The following is a 23,638-nucleotide window of genomic DNA, read 5'->3' on the forward strand; positions in this document are numbered from 1 at the left end:
GTATTTAAATTATTATCTAACACATGACCGTGATCTATATATGAAGAGGGCAATTGCATACCAGCACAGTTGACTTCAAAAGAAGAAGCCATCGCCATTACTAAAAGCAATCATGAGCCGCTTGCTTGTAGATGCTTCTCTATATAACTCTGTAATCAATTAGCATGATCTTGTCACTTTCAATTGTTGTTGTAATGTCGTTCTCTATGTGGATTGATTAACATGTGTTGCTTTTAATCATTGACTTATCTTAATAAAAAAACCGGATTTGTGTTTTAATTATTATGCATACCATAGTAGAGTTTGGCACTATGCATAGCATCGCTATATATACAAATATGTATAGCGCTGTAAACACTAACTTGTTAGCAAGACATCACCTACCTAGAGTAAGGTAAGATGGCCACAGAAATCAAGGTAGAAATTATTGAGAGGCAAACAATTAAACCATCCACCTCAACTCCTCATCACTTGAGAAGTTATAAGCTCTCTTTTCTCGATCAGATGGCTTTCGTAATTTACACCCCACTCCTTCTCTTCTATACCATTACCAGTACTACTAGTAACGTTAGTACTCGCCACCATGCTATGAGCATAGATGAAAGATGCCGGCATCTAATAGAATCATTAGCTAAAACTCTCACGCACTTCTACCCTTTAGCAGGAACGATTGTGAAAGGTAATTCCATAGTCGAGTGCAACGATGATGGAGCTGCATTTATAAAAGCACGAATCAGCTGTTGCTTGTCGGATATTTTGGAAAACCCAGATGGCCAGATATTGAAACGATTCCTTCCCATTGAAATTGAATCCAAAGAAGCGGGCACAGGCTGGTTGCTGCTTGTACAAGTTAACTTGTTTGAGTGTGGTGGAATGGCAATTGGGTTGAGCATTTCACATAGGATTGCAGATGCATCAACACTATGCACATTCATCAACTGTTGGGCCACAATAGCACTTGGGTCAAGTGACAGTGATCAGGTACTAAACCTTCCAGAATTTGGTGCTGCATCTGTTTTTAAACCAATAGAATTTTCTAGCTCATCTCAGCCACCAGCAAGGGAAGTCATCAAAGAAAAATGCATAATACAGAGGTATGTTTTTGATGCCTCAAAGATCTCCACTCTCCAATCTGAAGTAGCCAGTTCATTTGTGGCCAAACCTACACGAGTCGAAGCGGTTTCAGCACTCATTTGGAAGTGTGCAACCGAAGCATCGAGATCAAACTTGAGGAAGCAAGGGCCTTCATTTTTCCGTCAAGATGTGAACTTGCGCAAAAGGGTTGTGCCTCCCTTGCCAGAAAACTTGGCTGGGAATGTTGTGGGTTCCTTTACGTCAAAGGCTGATGAAGAGAGTAGTGTGATAAATCTAAAAGACTTGGTTGCTAAATTGAGGGAAGGCATTGAAGGACTGAAAGAAAAATATGCTGCAAAACTTGTCTTTGATTCTGATGAGGCATGGCAAGAAATCAAAGATGAGCAGAATAAGCCGAAAACTCATGACAACATGGAGATTTATAGCTGCACAAGTTGGTGTAGGTTTCCTTTCTACGAAGCCGATTTCGGATGGGGAAGACCATCATGGGCGAGCGTAGCTAGTATTGCAATTAAGAACATAATTGTTTTGATGGACAAAAGAGATTGCAGCGGAATTGAAGCATGGGTGACGATGAGTGAAGAAAGCAAGGCCTTATTTGAAAGCAAAGTGGAACTGCTTGGATATGCTTCCGTAAATCCAAGTGTGATTGACAGCTAGCTATTAGGAGCCTACTCCTCCATTTCTATTGGGACTTAAAAAATAAATTGATAGTTGCGGTTTTAAATTAGTTAGAAATGTGATTGTGTAAATTCCAATAAATTACGTGTAGAATTTTATAATATATTTTAAATAGTTTCTTAATTGTGATGTCTTATTTTACTATTATAAATAAAAGTACAATAGAGTAAAAAAGTACATCATTGAATAACGAAACTCTCTCTTCTCTCCCCTTGCCGTCAGCCCCCTCTCTGTATAATCTCTGATTAAGAAGTATATAGCTCTTCTTGGTGATACTATATTCTCAATTACTTAGCCCGATGGCTTCTTCGAGTGACATAAACTAAGATGGAGAAGTTTTCGATTTGTCAATATTTTACTTAATTTTCTTAAAAAATAGATGCCAATTTTTACTCATCATGCCCAAGCCTAAAACAAACCACTTCATTTTCATTTATCTTCGTATGAGAGATTATATTCATACATCCTAAATTACTTCTTCTACATTTTTTTAATTTTTTAATATTTTTTTACACATCATTAACACTTGATAAAAAAATATTAAAAAGATTAAAAAACATGAAAGAAGTAATTTGACGTGTGTCAATATAAATCTCATGTTCATATTACAAGTCAAGCTGATGTTGTGGTTACATCATGATAATTTGATTTCTTGATACTTCTTTTCTGCTTTTGACAACGACTTTATTATAAAGGGTTTTGGCATATTCCTCTTTTATCCACATGCACTCAAATTAAATACTCTATTATCTTTTCAAAATTCACAAAAGATAACAGATGGCGGAAAAGAAGTGTGAAAACTCTTCCCACGGACAAGGATCCTCTTTGCATTTTCTTTGTAGAGAACCGAATATTAATCAATTATGTCCATTTATCGTATATCGTAAAGTTAGTTTTCATTAGGTACTATTTATATTTAATTTTAAATTAAAAATTAAAAATATTTTTTATTCGTATGATATAAGATAAACGAACACGATTGATTATCCTCCAAATCCTCACAAAGAAGATCTGGAAAAAATCCAACTCCTCTTCCCACCATCCGTTGTTGAAAAGTTGTGTTCCAGCTCGTATTTGTGAAAGATTTCAATAAATTACAATAAAGGTTTCTGAATAAATTATACCACAAGTAATAATTTTTTCCGTCTTTAAATGATGCTTTTTGTTGTAGTTGTAGTCTTTTAGATTATTCCGTCAATTTTCCTATTAAGTTGAAAGATAAAATATAAATTTCATCAAAAAAATTTGTATGAAGAAAAAGCAATTCAGTTCAATTTTCCCTTTGATTGAATTTTTAATTCTATAAGAGGGTGTTTATTTGCCCGTTTTAGCTCTTATTGGACTAGACTAGATTAAATATTAGTCTAGTCTAGTGTTTGTTGCCTTAGGAGACTAGTGTTAATGAGATTAACTAGGACTCGTTTTCACTAGAAACGTCACTAACCGGTCTTCACGAGTCCCCCCAAGAACCACGGGATTAGCCAAGAACTTCGCTTCGTTCTGCTTGATTCACCTCCTTAACCTCGATTGCGAAGGCACATCGCATCGTCCGGCTTGATTCACCTCCTCGACCTTGATTTCGACAGCAAAGGCTTCGGGCACGACTTCATCTTCGACGCTGAACTCGTCAACTGCTTCATCTTCGACGATTACCTCCTCGTTTGCGTCATCTGGGTCGACCGAATCTGGGTCTTGGGAAGCCCAAAAAGGCTACGACAGGGGGTGAGTTGATGAGGATCCAAAATTTGTTTTGATTTAGTTTTATTGGGTAATGTTTAATTTTTTTATAGTTTTGATGATATGATGATTGTTTAGCTTAAATTTGAGAGTGGTTTGGTCAATTTTGGATTGCAAAATTGTTTCTTTGCTAAATTCGCCATTGACATGTGTAGAGCCTTCGTTAATACTGAACTAGAGAGAAAAGGAAGAAGTTGAAATTCTCTCTCTGACTCTCATTTGCAATTATTTTGTTTTTGGGGTTTATATAAATATGAGTGTGTGTTATTTCCAGTTCCAAATGAAATCTGTCGGAGTTGAAATATATTTTGATGAAATTGAAATGGTTTATATCTTTGGCTTTTTTCTAGATAAAAAAGAAACAGAATCTGCAAATTTTAGAGAGAGAGGTGCAAGGCGATGGAACTCCATTATAGCTAGATAATTTTTAGGATTTTGATTTTTGTGTTTTGGTTTTGAATATTTAGAATTGGTTTTATTAGAGAGATGTTTTGATTTTGAACATTTAGAATTGGATTTTACTGGAGAGACAAGCTCACAACTATGGTTTTTCCATGTTCAATGTTTTATTTGGTTCGGTTTGAGTTGGACTTTTTGGTTCTGTGCTCAACATTCTACAGAAATAAGGTGTGATACATGGGGTGAGAGAGAGAGAGAGAGAGAGAGAGAGAGAGAGAGAAAATGTTGGTATAAAAAAATATCAAATTCCAAAAATAGTTTAGTTCGCTTGTTAGTCCGGCACTGCACCAAACGCTTTATTATTCTTATACTGCTTAGTTCATGTTAAGTTAGTCCAACTTAGTCCCTGAAGCTAGTCCAGTCCGAGATAGTCTGGTGCAACAAGCGCATCCTAAATGGCTATTTAATTTGCTTTTTATTTTCTTATTATTTTTTTTATGAAATATCTACTTTACTCTTTAATTTAATGAAATGTTAACGCAGTTAACAAAAACACCACAAGTACAACACATGATATATTTCGAGGGCAAGAGCAACTATAGTAAAGTTTAGAGACAAAAATTAAACTCATAGTATAATTTAGAGATCTTAGCTACAATTTAGTCTAAAAAAATAATTTTTTTTATCAGAAGTCTAAAAAGAATAATTAACAAAAAGAAAATTGAATTTCACAAAGAATTCGGATTGAATATTATTTCTTAATTTGCATAATGACGAATATTCTTACTCATACGCTCCAAGCCTAGAGAAAAAGGACACCCTTGTGCATGGCGGCTTTCCTTGAGGTATGGCCTCAAATAAAGTATTGGTCTTCGGTCGACCTCAAATAAAATTTTTAGAAGGGTATACATGTGATTCAGCTCTGTATTGTAGTTAATGTTTTTAATGTATATTGTTTGGAAGTGTATCCTTTGCTAGATTCTATGTCCCATATATCCACTCCACTTGACTTTTGTATTCATGTAAAAAGGTAAGCTAGGTGGCTTGTGGATACATTAACATCTTAAATAAGAATACAATGCTTAAACGATAAAACAATAAAAACAAAAAAAAAAAAAATGTTGACAAACGATAATATTAGTGGATTAAATTATGAGTTGTTATGAGAGAGAGAGAGAAATCAGTGAGGTTCAAATTTACACCAGAGTGCATATGCATAATTGTTTTTTACCACTGCAAATTTACACCAGAGTGCATATGCATCATTGCATATTCACAAGATTAATGACAATTATATATATAACGTGGTTTGATCTATCGTTATCCAGAAGCACGAGTTCGTCTAAAATTTACACGGTCAGTTAAATGAGGATTACTATTCATATCTCAAAAGATTCATACAATGCTTCAAACTCAATATGTTCTTATATGCGGCCTCGTCGTCAATTGTTTTGTTGACAACAAACACTGATTAAATTCTCAATTTTCTTGTAGTCATTGGCACAAAGAAAATAATCTGAAAACAAGAATTTTTGGTACCTCAATTTTCTTATAGTCATTAGTATAAAGTTTACGTCAATAGGCGAAGTACGATGAGGAATTTCACTAAAAAAATAAGGATTACAAAAGAATTTTTGGTACCTCATAACCCAAATTTCACAAATTACAAACCTTAAATCAAACAAGGAGAAGACCAAAAAAACAATTAGAGGAGATTATCCTAAATTGTTCTTTAACTCTCAAATGACTCTCACAAATTTGCCACTAAAAAAAGTCCCAATAAACAAACCCAAGACCCTATTTATAGAGTATAGGACTTATAAATGAGAATCCTAATAGAAAGTAAATTTAAAACGTAATAGGCAAGGACATCAAATCATTATACTAATCAAATAAGTACATTACCAAAATTTGTCCACAAAACAAAGAATTCAAACCAAAAGTGCAAAACTCAACCCAAATTAGACACAAAACCAAACAGGAAACGCGAGAGGACACCAGCAATTTTTTTCTGCCCATCTCTGACCAGTCGGTTGCCACCTCCAACCGGTCGCTCGCTGCTTCTCTGATTCTCCCGATCGTTTGTCACTTTCAAATTTGTAATCGACACAAAAATTTTGAACCGTAAATCACATTAGGGGCATGTTTTCATTTATAACTGTGTAAGTGAAACCAAGGAGGTGAAAAGGATCCTCAAAATTGTCTAGAAACTAATTATTATTTTTTAAATGGTTTAGTATTTGTCTGGAGGAAGCAAAATTATGATTTTGGTTAATTTGTTTCGAAGAGAAATTTTCCTTCTATATAGGGGAACATATAATTTTCTGAATTAGGTACTTGTTCATTGTTCAAATAATTTTAATGAACAGGTACTTGTTCATTTTAGTCACGCCTCCAAGTTTTAATGTAACGAACTATGTTTCTAAACCTTATGTGTGTGTGTGTATGTCTGCAAATTAAATTTAAATGTAGGGCCGGCCATGAGAATTTAGAATTCTAGGCGAGCCTTCGAAGTGGGATCTTATAGTTCTCTGACCCCCACCTCCCGAACCTTTGTACATTGATATGTATAAAAAGCTAAATATATGAAAATGTCTATTTCTAAATAAAATATCATTAAAAATTAATATTAAAAGAAAAAAGATATACAAACATCACTTAAATATTACACGTCTTCCGTTTTTAGACCAAATGTACTAATTAACCATAATCTAATTTTTCAACCAATTCTTTTTCACTTGCCTAGGATTTTATTTTTTGATATTTTTATTAAATTTGAATTGTAAAATTTATATGTACGTGTATATAATATATATATATATATATATTTTTTTTTTTTTTGAGGTCCCTCCAAAGTGGGGGCCCCTAGGCGGCCGCCTACTTCGGCTACCCTCAGGGCCGGCCTTGTTTAAATGGATTGGAGCCTAATAATGACTTCGGTTTCAGTTCAAATTTAATACAAAATCGTTTGGTGCCACTTAGTACTATAACAATGTTATTCTTTCCGTACTTGTAAGTGAGAGGTCTTAGATTCGATTTTTGTTAAAGGTGAATTTGAACCACATTATTGCTAGTACATTGTGAGGCCTAGCCCACTCTCCACTCCTTTAGTGTAGATAATATCATTTGTTAAAAATAAAAAATAAAAATCGTTTGGTACAGAATATAGTTCTTCAATCTTTTTGAGATTCTGATCGATTTAGGCTCGCAACCCTTCATATTTTGTAAGAGAAATGCTAAAGAGACTTTTTTAAAGTAGGATGTTTTTTTTTTTAACAAACGATATTATCTGCACTAATGGGGTGGGTTTAGCCTCACAATGAGACTTTTTATAAATTCTCTGTCACCTCACAGTTTAATGTCAATTTTTGTGCCAAAATTATAAAACAGTGTGTCAAACATAAGGTGATAGAGAGTTCCACTTTTGAGAGTCTCCTTAACATTTCTCATTTTCTAAATAGGTAATTTAAGAGTGCTCATTTATTTAGGAAACTGTTATTAGCATTCCAAAAATCTCATTCTACACTTCTCACCAATGTATTTTTCTTTCTAATTATAGAGAGTTTGGAGTGCAAAATAAGATTTTTGGAGTGCTAATAACAATTCCATTTATTTAAATTAAAGTTTATAAAGTCATATGGCATGTGTGTTAGATTATTATTAAATTTGTTAAACGTGTTTATTTATTATGGAGGAGGATTCTCTCTCCTTCTAATCTCTATTTTCTTCCCTTCTCTCTTATTTGACATGTTACGATTTAGCCACGTCAACATTTTATATTAATTTTTTTATGGAGACAATAAGATGAAAAAAAAAAAGAAAAATGTGAGAGAAGGAGAGGAAAGGGAATGGGAATAAGATGAGAGACAATTCTACTTCATTTATTACTGATGACACTTCACTTTATTTGCAAATATAATCTAAATAATTGATCTAAATCATTCTGACAGATGTCAAACCAACTTAATTTGCAAATATAATCTAAATAATTGATCTAAATCATTCTGACAGATGTCAAACCAACTGGTAATGAAAACTACATAATTTTGTCGTTTTGTCCATCGTGAACCGTAGAAATATCCAAACTTGGATTATTATAAAAAATTTTAAAAAAGTATTATTTCAAACTTGGTTTCGTTTTCTTCAATTAAATATTGTCCTCTGACAGCTCATAAAATCCTAATTTTGTCAGATTCTATGACTGTTTATTTTTAAAATAATATGAGAAAATCAAAATTTTAAACTAAAATTTTAAATTAAATTTACAAATAAAATGATTTGTCAATATCACTAATAGAAAATAAACATCTTATTCAACACTTGAGTAATAATTTAATTATCAACGATCACTTAATTTAGTTTGCAAAATTTAATTTAAAATTTTGGTTTTCCTATTATTACTCCTATTTTTATAAGAGTTGTTTTTATTAACACTCTAAATTTTGTTGACCACACCTCACGTACTGAAAACGCTCTACATTTACTTTTTAAATTAAAAATGATCTTAATCCATCCACATAATTTCCTACACGACCCTTACACCCCACAAGGAAATAATAAAGGTTGTTGCTGCCTTGTTGGGAGATTTATCCAGTGTTGGAAAGACTTGCTTCTGTTTGTCGAATTCCAGGAAATAAAATGTGCCTAGCTTCTAGTGTATTGCTATCTATATAATTTAGTTGTTTTTGTTTGGTTCTTGCTCCAGTCTCTAACTTAACCTCTTACATTTTTATCCTATTTTGCTCTGGGATTTCAAACTTCAGCTAGCTTTTCTCTTCTTGAAGTCTCTCCTTTCAACCGAAAAAATGAGAAATGATACTCTCTTTTCCAGACATTCTTAACTGCCAAATGGAATCAGTTTCTGATTCATAATTAAATCGACATCAATATATTTCCCTTACGAAAAATCTCATGGGTTTCTTGTAGCGATTGCGATTACACCCCCAGCTTAAGAAAATTATCTTTAAAAAAGTGATATCAGAATTTGCAGAAAATGTTTTCAAATTTGAACTCTTAGACTGCAACTCAAAAACAAGAAAAATCGATCTCAACATGTTCTTGAATTATTATTAGGTTTTGCTGTTAAAAGAACTTACGTAATGTACTATTTAGGGCTTAAATAGTCAATTTATATTAAGATACATGAGTTATTTATTATTAAATTTTTTATGAGCCGTAGTCAATAAAATGTGGGTATTAATAAGAAAACCCTTTTTATAGACACACCTACCTTTGCCCCCTCTGGAATGAGTTTTTGACTTTCTGCGCCACCTATGGGCCAACGGCCCCCAGTTGAATTCTTTGAACCCAGTTGCCTCACCGGAGTCTATTTTAACAGCTCTTCGTGCCACCTACTTTTTAGTTTTCTTTTCATTTCGTGGTAAAATTGACGAGTAATTCTCCTATTTAACAATTATTTATGTCTGAGAAAAATGCATGTCATTTCCACCCAATTCTATTTTAACAGCTCTTCGTGCCACCTACTTTTTAGTTTTCTTTTCATTTCGTGGTAAAATTGACGAGTAATTCTCCTATTTAACAATTATTTATGTCTGAGAAAAATGCATGTCATTTCCACCCAATTCCAAAGTCTAGTTTGTTGTGATTCTTGTGAATTCTGATCCACAAATACTCCACGGAGATCATGGAGTTTGAGATGATCAAGAGAGAAACCCTACAACCATCCTCTCCAACCCCTCAATATCTTAGAAACTTCAAGCTTTCCCTTTTGAATCAACTTAGTCCTGCTGCTTATGAATCCTTGGTCCTCTTTTACCCCAGAAATGACAGTACAACCCCCCAAAGCTCCCTCCGGATCCTCAAGAAATCGCTGTCTGAAACCCTAGTTCGCTTCTACCCGCTTGCCGGAAGAATGAAAGATAACATCTCCGTTGATTGCAATGATTATGGAGTTGACTATGTTGAAGCTAAAGTCAATGGTCTGCTCTCTACGTTCCTATCACAACCTGATGCTGGGACATTGAGACAGCTCCTTCCAGTAGCGACCGAGTCCCCTGAAGCTAGCAAGGGAGCTCTGCTTCTAGTTCAGGCCAACGTTTTCGGTTGCGGTGGATTGGCAATTGGTATGCGTATGTCACATAAGTTGGCTGATGCAGCCTCATTGAGCACATTCATTATGTCCTGGTCAGCAACTGCTCTTGGATTCAGTCAAGCTCTCCTTCCAGATTTCACTGCATCATTTCGATTTCCACCAATCGATTATTCCTCATCATTCCACCAGTCCTCACCAGTAGATGCAAAGAGAGAGAATTGTGTCGCAAAGAGGTTTGTGTTCAATGCATCGAAGATTTCTGCTCTTAGGACTAAAGCAGCCAGTACGATCGTGGATCAACCTACGCAGGCCGAAGCTGTCACGGCCCTCATTTGGAGATGTGCGGTTGCTGCGTCAAGATCATCAAACTCGCTGCAGCCGCCTCCTAAGCTATCTGTGTTGTCTCAATCCGTGGATATTCGCAAAAGTGTCGTGCCGCCCCTGTCAGATGACTCCATAGGAAACCTCATGGGGTACTATGCGGCACAGACAGACGAGAATGAGTTGGAGCTGCAAGGCTTGGTAGCTCAGCTAAGGAGAGGAATCGAAGAATTGAGCAACAATTACGCTAAAGGACCTGGAAAGGATCAGGCGATTCGCGAGTCTGTCACAGAGGTACATAATAACTTTGTCAAAAGAGATGATACTATAAATTTCTATGTGGGAACAGATTTGGGTAATTATAAGTTACTGTACGAGGTAAATTTTGGGTGGGGAAAGCCAATCTGGCTGAGTAATGTCCCTGCTGCTTCAAGCACTAATGTTGCCTATTTGGTGAGCACAAGAAAGGATGATGGCATAGAGGCTTGGGTGACTTTGAGTGAGGAAGACATGGCTGCTTTTGAAAGGAATCAGGAGCTTCTTGCTTTTGCATTAATGAATCCAAGTGTATTATTACAACATGATAACTTAGCACTCAAGTCTGCTCTTTAAAAATTTCCAGAAGTGTTGTTTGTTTTTAAGAATACTTTCCCACAACTTTCTAAGGCTATGTTCATAGTTTGGAGTTATTGTCGGAAAATGAATGGAATTATGTGGATGGACTATGAATTTAAATCAAAATAAATTTGGATGATATTGTAAAACCTAATGGTGAGGTTCCATCTCTGGTTTCACAATCATACTCTTATGGGTCATACTGTTGAGTTTCAAAAAGAAGAGCCAACACTGATATACTGTTCAATAGTTCAATATTGATACTGTTTCTAACCTAACCATTTGCTAGCCCAACAGGAGTGAGGTTTGATCTTAAAAGGTCTCAATGTAATTAGAAACATAACCATGTAATTATAAGTTGTAAATTGTTTTGTCAAACTCTTCTTCATTTTGTCCCCAACTTAAGCACTTGCTAGCCCAGCAAGAGTGGGAGAGTGGAAGCCTCTGTATAATTAGGAATGCAACCATGTAATTCTAAATTCTAAATTGTGTTGTCAAACTCTCAATATAGGTCTTCTTACACATGCAATTTAGCAAGTTCATCTCCTATTGGATTTTTTTTTTTTTTTTTTTTTTTTCTAGCTGAAATTTAGTTAAGACAAGCTCTTCAATGAAAATGCGTTTTCTGTTAATACTGAAAAATGGTGTAAAGAATTTAGCGAGGAAATTAATCAAAACATACTTGGTGTATTCTCTCCATTGACATTTGACCACGTTTATAGAAGATTCATAGTTATACTGTTGAAAATATTTATCGAGATATGGCTGCACCCATATGCTTTTGCGAATTTATGATATTTTTGTATAATTTCTATATGTAATTGTTAAAATAAATTTTGATATGTATGGTAGTACCGTAGCAGAATTCATAGAAGATCCTCATATATATATATATATATATATATAATATTCCCTCAAATTTTTTTCCTGATTAAACAACATATTTACTGCACCAATTTAGGCATTTTTATGGATAAATCTCACATGGATGAAATAATAGATCTTGTATGAGCTTATAAGTAAATTAGACTACTTGACAATTAGTTTTATAGTGCAATCTCAACTTCCTCATGGTATCAAAGTAAGTTATCTCATGTATCAAGTCTAACGGTTACATGTACTATTCGTCACCTAATATAGATTATCCACGTTCGACGGACTGCAATGGCGAGGGTATACCCTACCTTCGAAGCTCTAGTAACCAACTGACGACTTTGTGATTTTCTCCAAAATCCAAAGCCTGGTGAACTTTATAAAGTCGTCCCATTTGATATACGTGGTCATGAAAGTTATGAATTTTCCCCAGGCTTCCAGCTCAATATATATGACTGTGGAGGCTTTGCCATTGGTCTATGCAGTTCTCACAAGTTGGCGGATGGGTTATCCTATGCTCATGTTCACCAAAACCTGGGCTGCCATTTGCCAGGGAGAAAAAGATGAAGCCAAAATAGACAGCCCGGATTTTGTTTCCGCCACTCTTCCCACTCACCAACGATGTCCCTCGCTTTGATACGCGCAGTTTTTTCACAACAGTCACAAAAATCATTGCTCCACATTATTTGTACATTTGAACTTCAATCCAATTTTTGTCTGTTTACTCTTTATTTTGGATGAAAGTTCTAACAGAGTTGGCCAAAAAGACTATTGTTCTACATTATAACAAGTTCAAAGATCAAATACTCCGATGGGGTGGTGTGTGAGAGAGAGTGGGGCTAGGTGGAAGAAGTGGTGGGCCTCAAAATCAGGCGGGGTGCGATATTTGGTGTTTTTTGTGTGTTTGTGGTCCGCATTGACACGTGATTATGATGTCAGACCTTAGAAATTAGATAATTATAATAATATTGTATTGAACTCGCCATCCACAAATTGAACTTAATTAAGACTTCCTATTTATAAGACAATCTCCAACCCTTGGGATAAAGCTTAAAAATTTAAGCCATAAAATTTTAAGTCATAACCCAGAAACTGCTTTTCTCCGATAAGTAATTAAAAATCATACAAATACTAGGTATTTATAAAGTCCTAAGTTAAATTTGATTTAAATAATTTTCTTAAACGATAGATTTAATTTTGAGCCCTCAAATCTCTTTTTTACTATTAGATTTGATCTTATTTAGTCATAGCCGTTAAATTATAAGTAAAAAACAAAAAATTGTTTGAATATGACTGTTTGGTAGGTCAAGAATAATTTAACTGGTTTAAATCTTGGGGAGAATTTAGCCCAGAGATATATTTTATCTCCAGGACTTATTTTGGCACAATGATTAGAGATGGTCTAATTAAGTGGAGAAAAATAAACGTGATACTAGTAGCACCGACACGAACAGAATAATTATAAAAGCAAAGAGAATTGTGGAGCTTATAATATTCGTTAGACGACTAGTATAGAGAAAATTATACAATAAGCATATAAAAATTGTTGGAAACGTTATGGCTCCAAGCTGCTACGATGGCGACACACTACATAATGGACCTCATTTTAACAAAACAAACTTACTGTAGAACAAGATGCTGTGGTGGGACTGGGGCGGTTAATCATGAGGTTTGGAATTAATCATACAACTGGACAGTTAAACGTGACTCTTTCATCTAAAACTAATGTTACTCTATGAAATTATTCCTTAACTTACTATCCATAATTGTAACGACGATTTAATAAAACCATATATTACTCTCCATCAATTATGGCCCATCCATTAGATTAAAACTTATACCAACGGTAAAGATGGCCTGAAAATTCATTACAGTGTTTTAATATGGGGAAAAGAGTAAAGTGATATTATGGTAGAGAGTTTGTGCTAAGCCATGAACGGTTGCAAAGGTCGCAGCTCAACTGATTAACCGCATATATTTTTATACTGAAGTCTGAAATTCAATTATCCTCTCCCTTAATATTTTTTTTATTACTACATTCTAGTAGTAGTATTTTTCTTTATTTAGAAGTAAGTGAGATGTTTTAGGTACTAATCTCGTAGATGATGAATTTGATACCAAATTAGGCTGTCCATTGTGTGACTGTGCCGAACTCCTCATCTCTTTAGTGTAAAAATATCGATCTACTAAAAAAAAATGGATATATAAAAAATTTACCATTGGCACTATGTACAATCTAATGTTATCTTATGGTAGATCTTATATTTGATTCCATGAATTGCACGTTTGATATAAAAAATTATTGTTGGATCGGTTCTCCCATGTGTGATTTGCCCGTTTGTGATTTTCATTACCTTATTACTTCCGAATCTTTTGTTTATTATTCATTTAAGTAATTGAAAAATTATATATAGGGGTGTAATCAATTCGACTAACGCCTAAGTAGGTCCTGAAGAAGAGCACACTGTTAATGCTCAAAATTTACAGGTTAATAAATTGAAATAATTAGCCATTGGGTTTGGAATTGAAACTAAAATGAATGGACTCAGGATTTAAGTGGTTTATCTTAAAAAATGGGCTACATTAACTGTATTTCTTGGGTTATATCAATTTCAAAGATTACAAATAGCGCTTAGCTATAGACTAGAATTCTATCTCCTTCAGTTGTTTGATCCTCTTACAAGAGGTTCTCACCCCTTTATATAGACCCTTCATGAACCTTGAAAGCTTTGGGCTCGTCTAATCTTACTTTTTTAGCATTTAATGCATCGCTTGCATCGACCAATGTGCTGACAATGTTTTTAACCATCAGTCGATATTTGGCTTTGAAGTGAGGTTTGCTTAGTCAGAATTGCACGTGTTTTTAGATCAATGTTTGTCAAGCAACCTTCTCGGCCTTAATTAGTCAACAAAGTCACTCCCGAGTCCCCAGCAAGGGTTCGGCCACCTTTATGTCTCGTCCTGGGCTTCTGCTTTTGATCGGGGGTTGACATGTAACCTGATTGGTGTTTGAGTAGGCATGCTTGTATAGCCTCGTGCCATAAGGTTGTCAGTCTTCCCACATGTCTTTGGTGGTTGGAAAGTAATTTGTGTTGCTCAGATCAGACCTGGCTGGTGAGTGGTCCGCTTTAGCGCTCGAACGTGCTTCATTTTGATTCCACTAGGCCTTAAACTTCCTATTCTTCTTTGGGCCTTGATTTTTAATAGGCCTTCGTGGTCTTTTCCCCTGCTTATATTGTGTTGAGGGTCGAAAAAGGACCATGCGTTAACACACACATACATTAAAAATTTTAAAAAAAGTGGGAGGTAAAATGAGGTGACCATCTTTTTAGATCTTATTTTGTAGACTACATATGTGGCAATTGATGATTTAAATCAATAAAAATAAAAAATTCAACTATCAACTGCCATATCACGTGATTTACAAATATATGGTTTGAAAAATAGTCACCTTAGCGTTTTCCTTATTTATTGGATAATTTACGTTTTACCACCTCAACTTTGAATCATATAACAAACTCATACCTCATCTTTCAAGTAATACAATGTCATACATCAACTTACGAATTCGTTGTAATGTAAGATTTCTATAAAAAAAAATTCGTCAATTTGATCATTAAATAATGATGTAGCAGGTGCAGAGCCACTCCCTTATCCAAGAGAAATTAATTAAATATTAATTAAAAAACTCTCTCTCTCTCTCTCTCTCTCTCTCTCTCTCTCTCTCTCTCTCTCTCCCCTCACACCACGCAACCCTCTCTGCATGCCGCTGATCCCCGCAGCTCAAAACCCCTTTTCACTTTGATTGCTACCCTAGCCTCAACCCCTCAATTTGCTCTGGTTTTTAAGACCCGTTTGAATTCAACTTTGATTTCTTCAAACCCAGCATGAAAACAAGAAATTTGGTGGCCGATTTTTCTTCTTCTTTAATCCTTACACACACAGACACAATGATAATCACCATCATGAGAGAGCAAAATCAGACCAAAGGTCGACTCTTTTTCTTCAAATTCTCCTTCATTAATCGTCTCAATTCTCTCTCTAGACCCAGCTGACATAATAGAGAGAGCTCACCCTCCTCGACTCAGTTTATCGTTCCATCGTTGAACCCACTGCCGAGAAGTCCAATCATGTTCGGCAAAATTTCATGGTGGAGCCACTTTAGATCCGTCGATTATGCCGATGAGATTGTACCGCCTGAAGATCGGAGTAAAGAGAGCGCTCCAGGTGAGATAGTTGGTGGTGGTGAGTTTAATCGGCACCATTGAACCAATGTTCTGGATTGTAATGGATGAAGTCGGCGGAGATGTGGCCTGAGAGAGATGAATTGGAGATGCAGTTTCAGAGGAAGGAGATGGAGATGCTGCCATTGATAACGGTTAAGGTTAGGATTTGGGGGAGAGAGGCGGAGAGAGGCGGTGCGGAAGCAGTTATGATCGGGAGGTGAAGGTCGTTAGACAGAGGAATTTACAACTGATGGTTATATACAGGCCTTGTTAAAGGATTCCTGGTTATATATAACAAATAAATCCTTTGACAATGACAGCACATCTAACTAATTACAATTAATGAAAAACTAACTATAACAGAAAATATCTTCTAATTTCTGTCTTTTACAATACTAGCCTTAATAATACAGTCACCAGAACGAGTTCCTGATGAATTCTAGTTCCGGTTCTTCGGATTCAAGTAGTTGGTTTTCTTCGTCGGAGTTGGACAGTATGTATGGATCAAAATCGAGGTCTTCATCGTCATGTTGCAGCATGCACATACCGCAAAAGCTCCACCACCGCGTCTCCTTGAGGAGAAAAAATTGCAGGTTTGGCAGAAAACCACGAACTTTCGCGGCTTAGATGTGAAATTCGAACCTATCAACTTCGAATTTGATGAAATAAGGTAGAGATTTGGACTGGGTACGAAGAGAAGATTATAGGAATGCCAGTTTTTGGTACGTTGGTGGTCAGAGGACAACAGTGTCGTCACGATGCTGCGTCTTGGCTGCTTTTGCAGCGTGAAAGCTTAGAAAGGGAGAGAGAATACAGGTGGGAAGGAGAGTGAGAGTTGAGGAAGAGAGAATTAGTGGGTTTTTCATTTTTTCTATCCATGGAAACACCTTCAAATCCCTCCCAGTTCCAAAGCCCACAATCCCTCTGGCATTTAGCACCATGAAATTTCCATTTCTCAACAAGTCCCACACACCCAATTTCTCACTCTCACCTCCCTTGAAAACTCTTTAGCAAAACCCAGATGCAAATATCATCTGCTTCCCAAATCCCACTCTTAAAATCCTCACTTCCGTAATCCCAAAATATGTAGAAATGCAGGATGAACCCAACACCCAACACCCGGGCTTTCCTCTGCTCTCTTATCTCGCGCGCCACATACAAGCACCCTCTCATCCACTCTATCCATCACAATCCCTTATTATTCTTCGTCAGATTTAACAACGACGATGCTGCCATCTCACCAAGATTCACATCGTCGGCTTCAGAATCGTACAGGGGTCCAATGGGAAAAATTGTTGTAAGTCATGGCGACCTGCTCCACTGGAAAACCGTCGAGTTCGAGCAAGAATCGAAGAACTCGGGGAGGAATCGGACCTCGCAGTGGTGGATGTGGTCTGGCAGAACCAGATGGCTTGGGCTGGGCCTTCTAGGCCAGGGAGCAGTGGCGGGAGGTGAGGCAGAAGGAGAGGAAGAAGAGGGTCAGGACTATTATAGAACCGACGATGATTCTAATGACGACCCAGAGACGGAGCCCAAAGATTGATGTCAGAGTCGAAGAACATTGTGGAGGCCTGAACCACAATGGCTCTGGAAAGTCCAGCGGCGAGTTGGGGTTGGGTTGTGGAGGGAAGATGAGGTCGGCTCGGACCTTGAACAGGAGCTAGGATGGTCTCGCCGTCTCGAGTGTGTTGAGTCCAGCCAGCACCAGCAATCTTCTCTTTGTTATTTATTTATTTTATTTTGTCTTTATTTAAATAATTAAATCTTTATTTTATAATTTATTGACCAGTTGACTGCCACATCAGCAAAAATATGTAACCTTATAATTGCCACATCATCACTTAACAGTCAAATTATCGGTTTAACTATCGGGTGTATGAAATTACAATAAATGTTAAGTAAACGTATGAAAGTAAAATGTTTTAAAAGTGTTGTATGAGGTTGCAATTGCACTGAAACTTAATGGTGTAAAATGTAATTTACTCTATTTATAAATATTCCTACTTTTAGCATTTTGCCCATATTACAAATCATCACCCAATATTTCGAGAATCCTCCAATCACGTCTGTTCATTGTACATCGTGTGATTAGAAATTATTTTAAATTATTTTATTTAAAATTGAATATAAACTGTACTTAACAAAAACTGACATCACGATATATGATGAACAGATAAAATTAAAGGATCTTTGAGATTCCTACAAAAAGAATCCTGAGACAATCCTCGTTCTTTTAATGGTGGGCAATATTGGTGAACTTATTATGTGCTTTGTCCAGCTGTTATAACTTAATTGACCAATTCAATTGATTTAGAAATCAGAAAGACAATGTGCTAATAAAACGAACAAAAATGCTTCTCTTTCACTCAATTGTGTCGTGTGTATATATTCGATGACTCAGCGAAGTGAGAAGCACACAACCAATTAGCTAAAGATAATGAACATTCAAGTAGAAGTAATCTCCTCCAAGGAGATTATCAAACCATCTTCTCCAACCCCGAATCATCTTCCGTCATTACCAGCTCTCCTTTATTGATCAAATAAGTCCCCCAATTTATGCCTCTTTGGTCCTCTTCTATGAATTCAATGGCGAGACCCAACCCCCCGCGGTGGCTGAAATATCCAAACACCTAAAGAAGTCCTTATCTGAGGTGTTAACCCTTTTCTACCCACTAGCCGGGCGAGTCAAAATGGACAACCATTTTGTAGACTGCAACGACGAGGGTATACCCTACCTTGAAGCTCAAGTACCCAACTGCCGACTTTGTGATTTTCTCCAAAATCCAATGCCGGGTGAACTCTATAAACTCATCCCATTTGAAGTACATGATCACGATAATAGTGAATTTGCCCTAGGCGTCCAGCTCAATATCTATGAATGTGGAGGCTTTGCCATTGGTCTATGCACTTCCCACAAGTTGACAGATGCGTCATCTATGATCATGTTCCCACAATTGGTTTACAGTGGAATCTCAATTTCATCATGGTATCAGAGTGGGTTGTTCTTGTGTGAAATCAAACGGCCACATGCACTCCATATCACCCAGTTGTTGTCCACGTGTAGGCTTAAAAATCGGCCACACGTGTGGGGGCGTGTTGAGAGTTGTCTCACATTAGTAAGGGACAAGGTTTGCTATGTGCTTATATGGTCTTGAGCTACTCCCCATATCGCCAATTGGTTTTATGATGGAACCTTAATTTCATCAGTTACATCAATCGATTTGTTCAAAGTCTTGCCAGACCAGGAAGAGTAATGTTATTCATATCATGTTTTTGTATCACAATTTCATACTACCTTATGTGGCATTTGATGTGAATAACCACATCATTTGAATTAATCAAAATTTTAAATTTAGTTCATTATTTAATAAACTAATAATTAAGAAAAACTAGTTAATTAAATGATGATTGTGATATACGAGGCGTCTTTCTCTTTCACTTCCTTAGGTTTTGGAAATTTTTCAAATGATGTGGATGTCCACATCAAATACCACCTAAAGTGATATAGAAATGTGGTATAAAAACATAGTATGAATAGCATTACTCTTGAAAGGTAGTTATTTCTACCTACAGTAGTCTGTGCATATTTCCTCTATGATATTGATTTCGGTTGTGCAGATTTCCTCTCTATGATTTAGGCCTTAAGAACTTATTTGGTAGGACTATTTAAAAAAAAACACTGGATTCAAGTAAAGTACAACTCTTAGTTTACCAGTGTTTTTTGTTTTCTCATGTATGCTGGCACTTCTTGTGCAAGGAAAGTCAAGAGTTTTATTTTTTTATCAAGAGGAAAGTTGAGTTTAGTTAATTTTGTATCTGTTTCTGTACGTCTTTAGCACTTTGGCTTTTAGCATTGGGAAAATTTTATATGCACCTAACTCAAAAGCCTCTATCACATTATACATACGACAGCAGCTTAATCCCCTTCTTTCCGAGCGCCGTTGAATGGCCGGCAGCATATCCACTCTCTCCATCTGCTCCTTCCATTCTTTGTCTCAACGAAACAAGAAATCAAATGGACACTCAATTGGGCTTAATTAATTTACACTTGTACATGCACCTCAAAATCTCTAGGTTTTATATATCAGGGTTGTAGAACAAAGAATCAATGCTGGAGAATGAAATCAAGTTCCAGTCACCATGGATTTGGAACCCAGAGTGACTTATCCCGGAGGTTGCTCACCAAGATTTGAAAATTTAGACCCATTAGCCAGGGACGAGTCAGGAATTCAATATTGGTTCGGCTGAATTTACCTTCCCAAATATTTTAAACGTTTTAAAAATATAGCAAAATTGAAGATAAGAGTGAATTTTACAGCCCATATAGCCTTCTTCTATGTTTCGTCCCTGCCATTAGCTGCCATGATGGGTGGTTGCCGGTCCGGTCAAGTGAGTTTTATCTATGATTTTAGGAAGCTTGCGCGAAAAAAGTTAGGGAGTTTTAACGAAAAGCTCATACTGTTTACTTTAACGAAAAACCACATTTTTACACTAAAAAGTCAATCATGATACTATTCACTCTACCCTTTATTTTGTCCTTATAATTAAAACTCAAAGTTTTCAAGCTTTTTTATTAGTTTTCTTAAAAAGTTAAGCTACGTATTGGGTATAAAAAGATAAGAGAGCTGCTAAACCCACTTCATTATTTTATTTTTTTCACCTACAATATAATTCCACAAACTTTAAAATGTTAAAAAAATTAAAATATTAATTTTTGACTCCTTATTATCCCTAAAATAACCTTTAATATTTTTTTTATACATTTTTTAATTTATCCAATCTTTAATTGCAACACCACATTCACGGCGACTGCTGAAGTCCCAGCCTGCGCCCCGCCCACTCACCCCCAACTCGCAACCCATCCACCACCACCTCTCAATACTCAATATCTATCTCCCCTGCCCACCACCACCACACCCTCTCCTCATCTCTGCCTCTCTGCCACCGGAACCACTAACCCACCTAATTTGTGCGAATAAGAAAAGAAGTATGCGAATTCACATGAAGAAGTTTTTATGGCAAAAATCTATGCTAATAATGCATACTAATGGTAATGGTAGGCAAAATCAAATATGAATTCAAAGCCAGCAATGCCTGCAATAACAAAGGTATCCAAATTCAAAATAATACTATAACGACAGTTCCAATATGCCATGGGCAAATTCAAATGACCCACACATAAAATTATTCTTCTATCTGTTCAATGAAAACATAATATTCTACTATTTTTATAAAAGCGTCATCTTCTACATCTTCAATGAAAAAGTCATTTTCTACATCTTTTGATATTTTATTGCTTTCACTAAATGAAAGGAGATGAAAATATGAGTTAAAGTCTACGGTAGACACACACAGCCAACCCTTTTTTCTTTTTTTTTTCTTTTTTTTTTAAAATAAAGCAAAAGAAGACATCACATTCCGCTTTGATTCCGTACAATTCCAGTTCTTCGAACAAAATTGATTGGAACCCAGATTGAATTTTCGGCTGCAGATTTGGGAGGTAAAACAAAAATGTCTTTATCAATTTGGAAAAAAAAAAAAAAAAAGTTCTTATCAGTCTTCTTGCAAGTGGACAAATTTGAAATTGAAAAATTCATTAAAATGTGGGTGACAAAATAAAACATTGAGATGAGAATAATTTCACTCAAGGATAATAGTGGCAACAATAACAATAAAACTTTACCTCATTAAATGAGGTCGGCTGTATAAATACTAGGACGGCATTACACTCGATTTTGTGTCAAGTCTTCAACTAGCAGAAAGATAATATTGAATTCAAAAAAAAAAATTTATGAGCAGTATTTTGTTTTTTTTTTGTAAGATTTCTTAGCAGTATTGATCTCTTAAAATGTATACTAGCAATGCAAAATGCATATGCATAGCATGTGCTGAAAAATATGAAAGAGGGAAGTTGGAGATGTGGAATAATTTAAATTATTCAAATAAAAAATTTCTGAGCAGTATTTATTTAATTTTTTTTGTTGGATTTCTTAACAGTATTGATCTCTTAAAATGTGTACTAGCAATCTAAAATGCACATGCATAGCCTGTGCTGAAAAATATGAAAGAGGGAAGTTGGAGATGTGGAATAATTTAAATTTATGATTTTGCATCTCAAATTTGTATCTTCATATTGAAGATACTCTTGTTAACAATCAACTCTGTTTGTGTGATGTAATCAATGTAAACGGAAGGCAAAATTAGATACAAGTTGAGCTTTAAAAAGTTTAGTGATAGAATTTGAGTTTTAAACAGTTAAGTGAGACTCAAGTTGAATTTGAATTTAGAAAGATGACGCCATTTAGTATTATGGTTTAGTGATATTACTCTTCACTCAGGTTTGATTCAGGCGAATTTGAACCATATTATTGTTAACTCATTGTGAGGCTAAATCCATCTCCCTCTCTGTTAGTGTAAATAATATAGTTTGTTTAAAAAGAGTAAATTTTTTTGGGAAGATGGCACCTGGTTGACACATTAGAAATAACATTAGTTCTTCGGACATTGGTTGTCCAATACCCTTAATTTTTTGCTTTGATGGCGTTGTGGTAAGCATTTATCAAACATTTGAATGAAAGAGAATACAAACAACCCCCTCTGCAAGTTTCAGTGCCGGAAATCTCGTCTCCTCGGTCGAACCCACCCGCATCTTCTCCTCCAATTACCCTACCGTCCCGCCCCCCAAACCCTCTTCTTTATCGTAGTCATGGCAGCATCACTTCCCTCCCCTTCCTTCGCTGGAGACCACGTCAACATCAGCGTCGTCTATCAAACCACAGAACGTTACCCACAACCACTTCTCTGCCCTTCGCCGGAAACCATGTCATCATCGGCGTCGATTGCATCCGGCGACTTCCTTTTGATGTTGATTTGAAGAGAAAGAACGAGAGAGAGAGAGAGAGAGAGAGAAAGAGCAAATCCTCTGATGCGGGGGAGTGTTTTGGGGGGGGGGGGGTGGGGGGAGGAGGATATGGGGTGGCTGGGGTCATGTATTAGCTATGGCAGATCAGCCATGGCATCTAACACTAACAGGATGAGAAAGAAGATGAAAGGTGTTTGGTTATGAGTTTAAAATGATAACCGATTGTTAGGTTAGTAAGATAGCAAATTAAAGTTTTAAAATACACATGTAATGTTGAATAAGAAGAGTATCCAAGATAACTCTAATGATCCCAAGAAGAAGAAAATAGAGCACACTCTTAAAGAAAGCTCACAAAACAAACTAATTAGCAAAGCTTTTCTTATTTAGCTCTAGGCTTTGTTTTTCCTTGGATGATATACAATGCTTGAGGACTTGGGTATTTATAGCAAACCAAATGAAAACTACACCACACACTTAATTAAACTAAGATTATTTGCTACCACACAAAACCCATTAATTGCACCTAATTTTTTCCACTCAACCATACCTAACATTGATTCTACCTAACATTGATTCTCAACACTCCCCCTCAATGTTAGCTCTCATTCTTTGCACTATGCTGAGTAAACAGCGAAAAATTTCGAGCTTGCCTGTACTCAAACTTTTTGTGAACAAGTCCGCAACTTGATCATTCGTCTTGACCTGTCTCATCTCAATCTCTTCTTGCAGAATCTTTTCTCTGATAAAGTGGTAATGTACCTCCACATGCTTAGTTCT

At 35.9% G+C, this 23,638-nt stretch overlaps 2 protein-coding genes and 1 pseudogene across 2 annotated transcripts; all 3 read left to right on the plus strand.

The window, feature by feature from the left end:
* Nucleotides 1-313: 313 nt before the first annotated feature.
* On the plus strand, nt 314-1,877 carry LOC137723931 (cocaine synthase). The gene has a single exon (XM_068463010.2). It carries the CDS (start codon nt 400-402, stop codon nt 1,753-1,755), a length of 1,356 nt encoding a protein of 451 aa, XP_068319111.2. The 5' UTR covers nt 314-399; the 3' UTR covers nt 1,756-1,877.
* A 7,530-nt stretch (nt 1,878-9,407) lies between these two features.
* Nucleotides 9,408-11,054, plus strand: LOC137726837 (cocaine synthase). Its single transcript, XM_068465792.2, has one exon. The coding sequence runs from the start codon at nt 9,557-9,559 to the stop codon at nt 10,895-10,897; it is 1,341 nt and encodes a 446-aa protein (XP_068321893.2). The 5' UTR covers nt 9,408-9,556; the 3' UTR covers nt 10,898-11,054.
* Nucleotides 11,055-18,436: 7,382 nt separating this feature from the next.
* LOC148696711 (limonoid 21-O-acetyltransferse-like) lies at nt 18,437-19,253 on the plus strand (annotated as a pseudogene).
* The last annotated feature ends 4,385 nt before the right edge of the window (nt 19,254-23,638 follow it).

The sequence above is a fragment of the Pyrus communis genome, chromosome 5, assembly GCF_041283825.1.
Source record: "Pyrus communis isolate YQ-2024b chromosome 5, ASM4128382v1, whole genome shotgun sequence".
NCBI classification, from domain to species: Eukaryota; Viridiplantae; Streptophyta; class Magnoliopsida; order Rosales; family Rosaceae; genus Pyrus; species Pyrus communis.